Below are 7,675 nucleotides of genomic sequence, written 5' to 3'. Positions count from 1 at the left end.
ACAGGACAAACTCTGAAGATAGATGTGGGGCAATCAATTCACATATGGTGTCCAGGACCAAGCTGGGGGCTGAAGGGGGTCTTTAACAAGCGGCCACGGTGAGAGACTTGTTTCTGGAAAGGTGATGTTTTAAAAGTAGAAGCACAAATTGTTTGGGCACAGACCTGAATAGTATAACAGAACTCTGCAGGCTATCTCTGCAGTCTTTTGCAACTCCGCCACCTTTGGCAGTTCTATCTTGTCGGAAAATGTTATAGTTAGGGATGGAAATTTCAAGATTTTTTGTGGCCTTCCTGAGCCAGGATTGACACGGCTAGGACATCCGGGTTGGAGGAGTGTGCTAAAGCAGTGAGTAAAACAAACTTAGGGAGGAGGCTTCTAATGTTAACATTCATAAAACCAAGGCTTTTACGGTTACAGAAGTTTTAAAAAATGAGAGCGCCTGGGGAATGGGAGTGGAGCTAGGCGCTGCAGGGCCTGAGTTAACCTCTACATCACCAGAGGAATTTAGGAGGAGTAGGATAAGGGTACGGCTAAGGGCTATAATAACTGGTCGTCTAGTGCGTTCGGAACAGAGTGTGAAAGGAGCAGATTTCTGTGTGCGGAAGAATAGATTCAACGCATAATGTACAGACAAGAGTATGGTAGGATGTGAATACAGTGGAGGTAAACCTAGGCATTGAGTGACGATGAGAGAGGTTTTGTCTCTAGAGGCACCATTTATGCCAGGTGAGGTCACCGCATCTGTGGGGGGTGGAACAAAAGGGCTAGCTAAGGCATATTGAGCACGGCTGGAGGCTCTACAGTGAAATAAGACAATAATAACTAACCAGAACAGCAATGGACAAGGCATATTGACATTAGGGAGAGGCATGCATAGCCGAGTGATCATAGGGTCCAGTGAGTAGCTAGGCTAAGTTGGAGACACAGCGATTCAGAGAACTAGCGGGCCTGGGAGGAGGTTAGCAGACGGGCTTTCGGGGGACATCGCGACGGAAGAGCCTGTTTAAACCCCCTCGGACGGTTACGTTGGCAGACCAGTCGTGATGGATCGGCGGGGCTCCATGTCGGCAGTAAAAGGGTCCAGGCCAATTGGCAAAATAGGTATTGTAGCCCAAGAAATTGGCTGATGGACCTCTTCAGCTAGCCGGGAGATGGGCCTAGCTCAAGGCTAGCTAAAGGATAACTGGTGCTAGCTTCGGGACATAGATGTTAACCAGGAGTAGCCACTCGGATTGCAGCTAGCTAGTTGCAATGATCCGGTGTAAAGGTTCAGAGCTTGCGGTAGAAATCCGGAGATGTGGTAGACAAAAAGCAGTCTGATATGCTCTGGGTTGATATCGCGCTGTGCAGACTGGCAGGAATTGACCGGGCTGAGGCTGGCTGATGTCTGAGTTAATGGTGATGACCACCAGCAGTGGCTAACATATCGGGCACGCACACACACATACAGAGATGCTTTCAGTGTATGATGATTCATCAGCTGAAGACAATGTCAGATTTGTGATAGTGAGACAGTGATAAAAACCTGTACACCATGGAGTAAATAATCATGGCAGTATCGAGTATCAGCACACAGTATTATTTGCTCCAGTTTGCATCATGGGTTTACATCAGACGCTAACAGCTGTTTTTATGCATCTGCAGCAGATACGGCTGTCACTTAATTGACACAAATGACAACCTGTATCGCAACGATCAGACGATAGACTGTTTGAACCAGGGAAGTCATAGGGCTCATGTTAACCTTCCCACCAATGTGACCGAGGATAGAGTCTGGTGATTTCTGTCTACTTGTGGAGTTGCCATTCACTCAAGAAACATGTCTCAGTTGTTTATGATTTATGCCACTAAAGCAACAAACTAATTGCAATGTGTGTACACACACATGACTAAAATGAAGTTGGGTTCATACTTCTTATTGGAGTGAATTTAGGGGAAGTGTGGATCGTTAGCTGCTGTGGAAGCACAAGGAAAACAGCAGAAAGCAGCAGAGACACCTACAGGCCCCAGTGGAGAAAGTGCTTCTTCTGGTTGAAGAAGCAAATATTGACGCTCAGATAAAGTTTCAGACTTCATCATGTGTTCATTGGTTGTAAGCACAAACTTAGCCTAAAGAACTTGTGCAGTTTTTTAAATTCTCATCTCTAAGGTAATGTGAGACGAGAGTAAAAAACTGCACAAGTCCTTGTAGACGACTCACAAATGAACAGTCTTGGAAGATAAGTCTGTTTATCCCTTCTCCCTCAGGGAATATTAGGTTTAATCTAGCTACATGAAATCACATTTACTGGGCCATGGCTCTTTTTAATCATTTGTCTTTTACACTCCATTGTTTGTACCTTTTGGTTTCCCATTTCCTCTTATCTATTTTTGAATAGTTTTATTTTTGTTGTATGTAACCACTACCGTTCAAAAGTTTGGTGTCACTTAGAAATGTCCTTGTTTTTGAAAGACATGCACATTTTTGTGCATTAAAATAGCATAAAAATTATCAGAAATACAGTGTAGACATTGTTAATGTTGTAAATGACTATTGCAGCTGGAAATGGCTGATTTTTAATGGAATATCTATATAGGCGTACAGAGGCCCATTATCAGCAAGTTTATAATTTTAAAAGTCTAATTGATCATGAGAAAACCCTTTTGCAATTATGAAAACTGTTGTCCTGATTAAAGAAGCAATAAAACTGGCTTTCTTTAGACTAGTTGAGTACCTGGTGCATCAGCATTTGTGGGTTCGGTTATAGGCTCAAAATGGCTAGAAACAAATTATTTCTTCTGAAACTCGTCAGTCTATTCTTGTGCTACTCCATGTGAGAAATTGCCAAGAAACTGAAGATCTCGTACACCACTGTGTACTACTCCCTTCAAAGAACAGCGCAAACTGGCTCTAACCAGAATAAAAAGAGGAGTGGGAGGCCCCGAGGCACAACTAAGCAAGAGGACAAGTACATTAGAGTGTCTAGTTTGAGAAACAGATGCCTCACAAGTCCTCAACTGGCAGCTTCATTAAACAGTACCCGCAAAACACCCGTCTCAACGTCAACAGTGAAGAGGCGACTCCGGGATGCTGGCCTTCTAGGCAGAGTTGAAAAGAAAAAGCCATATCTCAGACTGGCCAATATAAAGAAAATATTAAGATGGGCAAAAGAACACAGACACTGGACAGAGGGACTCTGCCTAGGAGGCCAGCATCCCGGAGTCGCCTCTTCACTGTTGACGTTGAGACTAGTGTTGTGCCATGATCAGCCACATCTAGTGGACATGAAAAGGTAGTGTTCAATAAAATACCTGAATGACTATCAGGAAAGATGGAAGACTCACCCTGGGGGAAATGTACGATACATAAGCTAACTTCCTTACTTCCATAAATATGTGTTGTAAGAGTAAAAAAGCCAATCATTGCACAGTAGTTGTTTCACTCTCAAACAATAGCCATTAGTTTGAGAGTTAGTATGTAAGTTACTGAGGATCATTTCAAATGACAATTTGTGTCACCCCAAAGACTCAAAAACGTAATATTTGTGAAGGACCATCAATACCACAATAAATATAGGAAGAAAATCAAACAACTGCATGTTTTTAAGAAGTATTTTAAGAAGTATTATACATCATGAAAGACACAGTAACAAAATGAATCAAACACTGGTTGTTACATTATTGTCATTAAGTTTTCCTTCTCGTTACAAATGACTTCAAATCCACATGGAATCGATCTATTTACTTTCCCATAATGTGTGTCAAGTGTCACAGAGTAGGAGTGCTGATGTAGATCAGGTCCTCACTGTCCATGTAATGTTATTCATTCTTATCTCAAATAGAAAACGGATCCTAGATCAACACTCCAACTCTGAGATGCTTGACACATACGAGCCCCTGGTGTGCCTGGTCTTATCGTAGCAATGACACAATGTGGTGGTGATCAGGGCCAGTATTCATAAAGATCATCAGAGTGGGAGTGCTGATCTAGGATCCATTTAGCCTTTAAGATTATAATGAAATGTACATGGACAGGGGGGTGAAAGGGGGGGGGACATGGATCCGAGATCTGCACTCTTACCCTGAGACATTTTACGAATACGGGCCCTGGTTACATAATAAGAGCCTTTCAGATGTCCAGTGAGTTCAAGCCAAAGTCAGAGAGCAGCTCTTTGTATTCCTGATGGACAACAGTACTCTCATGCTCCCACCGCAGTCGAGCCTCAGCCAGTTGGGAGGTCAAACTGTCCAAAGTGTCCTGGTAGGGGTCAATCAAGAATTGTTATATCAGAGAGAGGGTGTGTGTCCCAAAAAGCACTCTATTCCCTACTTTTGATGAGAGCCAAGTAGTGCACCATACAGGGAAAATAGTGCCATTTGGGAATCGCACTGGGAATCATTCTCCTGAAGAGAAAGACAAGACATATATAATATCTCAAACGTTATCACACGTATTGCACACATTGATATCAAAGACATAATCCGTGGTAGTTAAAGCATCAATATCATTGCCCGACATTCATTTTCTTCAAGCAACTAACGCACGTGTTTGCATTCCTTTCATAGTCGTTCCCTGTGATAATGTTACAACGTAAGCCCCCTTTGATGAGCTGAAATCAGTTCACTCACATGCAGAATCTTCTCGTAGTTGGTCTCCATGTCGTCCAGTTTGTTTTGTAAGTCAGCTATTGTGGTATCCTTCTCCTGCTGCAACTGCTCATGCACTTTCCTTTCTGCCCTCAACTCCTCCTGACACTGAGCTGAGCACAGACAGACAGACAGACAGACAGAGAGACAGACAGAGAGAGAGACACAGAGAGAGAGAGAGACAGAGACAGAGAGACAGAGAGACAGAGAGACAGACAGACAGACAGACAGACAGACAGACAGACAGACAGACAGACAGACAGACAGACAGACAGACAGACAGACAGACAGACAGACAGACAGACAGACAGACAGACAGACAGACAGACAGACAGACAGACAGACAGACACTTACAATGTATCTGATTCTTACTAAAACAACAATTGTTGCAGTTTGAATGAACTGGCTATACTGTAGGAAGCTTACATGTGTTCAATAGCTTACCAAGCTGTTCTCGCAGCAAAATGGCCTCGCCCCCCAGCCTTTTCACTTTGACCGTCATGTCTGTTTGCATGGTCTTATGCTGACGGGTGAGATCTGCGAGGTATGACAGTATTACATATTACCTAAAGAGCTACCTACTAATAATAAAGAATAATCCATTTCATTTTAAGCGCTTTTCAAGACACTGAGGGTGTTTCTCAAAATGCTTACTACTACGCTCGCAAATTGGAGCACGGGAGGGTAGGAGTATGAGTCCAAATCAAAGTATGCGAAAACGGAGCAAAGGACACTTCCAGAATGCGTATTCCGTTAGTACATAAGTTTCAACGGAAAGTACGCAAAGACATATGACGCAACCACATCAAAAATAAAGCAACATTTCTTGAAATCAATGGCGGCCATTATTTGAGCTGAGAGAAAATACTCTCCGCCTTCTGAATGAAATGTTGCTTATTCAGGTCTAAGAATTTACTCTCTTGCATATTATTAGTTTTAGGACATTTTTTGCCTGTTAAACTATCTGGTTAGCGACATTATTACGATTCACATATAGCTAGCTGATAGTTATGAAGTAAAACGGTTGCTTTGTGTATATCTTGTCTCTATTGCCATTGTTGTCCTGGCTGGAAGACGGTTCAGTGAATGGGTAAGTCCATAGTAAGTCAATAGGGCTAACTGGCTAACTAGCCATGAAGTATTGGTAGCCACCCAAGGAAAATGTACATCTACCTTCCATAACAGTAGTTTTAGGTTATTCTTGCCTGTTTAACTAGCTGGCTATCTAGATTATTACGATTCACATATCTAGCTGATAATTAGGAAGTAAAACGTTTGCTTTTTGTGTATATCTTGGAAAAAGGTTCAGTGAAAGGGGAGGTGAAGTGTGAGGTAATACAGTAGGGGGAGTGCGAGTCCTTCTCAAATGTATCGTTTGATGCATTCTCCACACTCTCATCCTCACAAGAATGTACTCAAGAGAACGTGGTCGGAGAATGCACTCTGAGCACGACAGTGTGGAGCACGATAGTATGCATGAGTGTGTGTGTGTGTGTGTGTGTGTGTGTGTGTGTGTGTGTGTGTGTGTGTGTGTGTGTGTGTGTGTGTGTGTGTGTGTGTGTGTGTGTGTGTGTGTGTGTGTGTGTGTGTGTGTGTGTGTGTGTGTGTGTGTGTGTGTGTGTGTGTGTGTGTGTGTGTGTGTGTGTGTGTGTGTGTGTGTGTGTGTGTGTGTGTGTGTGTGTGTGTGTGCGTGTATAGTGTGTTACTGTGTGCGCATACGTATGTGTGTGTTTGAGATTGTTCCCTCCCACCAACCTGCATTGACATCTTTGCGGTCCAGTCTCTCATGGTGGAGCTCCTGCTCCATGTCCCGCATACGAGATCTCAGGTCATGACTGATGGACTGGGCCTGCTGTGCCACATCCCCTCGCAGAGCTGTCACACATGGACTATGTATATGATCAGTGTGTAAAATAACTTTGCAGTTTATTGTTCAATCAATTCATAGTTGTTCGTATTGAAATCAGTACATATCAGAAGTGGTGTGGGATCCCTGTGTAATTATTTTGAGTGAAGTGTTTTAACCTCCTAATCAAGGCAAGTTGTGTTTTGCTCTTGCCTTCTCCACTGTCATTCCATAAGAAGTTGACAAGAGAGCAGAAACAGGTGGCACCCAGGCTAGTTCATTTGTTCTAATCTACAGGTTATCAAGAATTTATAATATATATATCTATCTATATGTATATATATATATATATATATATATATATATATATATATATATATATATATATATATATATATATATATATATATATATATATATATATATTTATATTTATATTTATATATATATATATATTGAGTTGAACTGACTTAACTGACTTATTTGATGATTGTAGCAAAAACATACCAAGGTTACCCTAGAATAGCCTACATTTTAGAGTCGCTGCTCTGCTTTTAATGAACGCATTTTAGGAGCTCTAGAGAAGTGGCGGCAGTGTAGCGTTCTCACCAAGATGGTCCCTCAGAACTGTTACATCCAATGCACTTCGCCTGTACTTCTCCTCCAATTCACTTCCCCCTGCATGAACACAGTGAATTAGACGATCCTCAGATATGCAGAGCCCCATAAAAAGTGTGCGCTCTTTCTAACAGGCAAAATAAGGTTGAAATAATTACGAATATTAAACATATTAAATCGAAAATGTAACAGTAAGCAGCCCTGAGAAACAAAAAAAACATACCCTCATTAGTTTTCTTATTTTTGGTCTTGGACTTATTGATATTACTTTTCCCTTTCTTCTTCTTTGGAGGCATTATTCTGCGGCAAAATTCTTCTACAATCGATATGCCTACAAGCAATTGCGCATTGCTTGGCGTCCCGTTGTTGCTGTGGTGACGAGTCACATTCATGGAATCCTTATTCAGGAATGCTTTGTAGGTTGAACGCTCCAAAAACGTCCACGGTGAAGTTTTTCAAGTTAATAGCCTATAATGTTCTATTCGAATATGTTCTATTCGGTTGGATTTATTTACAAGTTTCATTAACAAATATGAAATACCAGAGAAGCATATATTTGGTCAACTGAGAACTAAGTTAGT

General features: G+C 41.8%; 1 protein-coding gene across 2 annotated transcripts; it reads right to left on the bottom strand.

Moving 5' to 3' along the window:
• Positions 1-3,590: 3,590 nt before the first annotated feature.
• ccdc153 (coiled-coil domain containing 153) lies at positions 3,591-7,458 on the bottom strand. 2 transcript variants are annotated; one of them, XM_046293550.1, is made up of 6 exons: positions 7,318-7,458; positions 7,086-7,154; positions 6,386-6,505; positions 5,075-5,167; positions 4,612-4,742; positions 3,591-4,240 (listed from the first exon to the last, which is right to left on the bottom strand). In XM_046293550.1, exons 1-6 carry the CDS (start codon positions 7,388-7,390, stop codon positions 4,112-4,114), a joined length of 615 nt encoding a protein of 204 aa, XP_046149506.1. In that variant the 5' UTR covers positions 7,391-7,458; the 3' UTR covers positions 3,591-4,111. The 2 variants fall into 2 exon arrangements, with proteins under 2 accessions (XP_046149506.1, XP_046149507.1); XM_046293551.1 differs by lacking the exon at positions 3,591-4,240 and adding an exon at positions 4,249-4,386.
• Between the last annotated feature and the right edge of the window lie 217 nt (positions 7,459-7,675).

This window comes from Oncorhynchus gorbuscha, linkage group LG13 (assembly GCF_021184085.1).
Source record: "Oncorhynchus gorbuscha isolate QuinsamMale2020 ecotype Even-year linkage group LG13, OgorEven_v1.0, whole genome shotgun sequence".
In the NCBI taxonomy this organism is placed as follows: Eukaryota; Metazoa; Chordata; class Actinopteri; order Salmoniformes; family Salmonidae; genus Oncorhynchus; species Oncorhynchus gorbuscha.
Note: the sequence above shows the minus strand (reverse complement) of the source record. Positions and strands in the feature narration are given on the sequence as shown.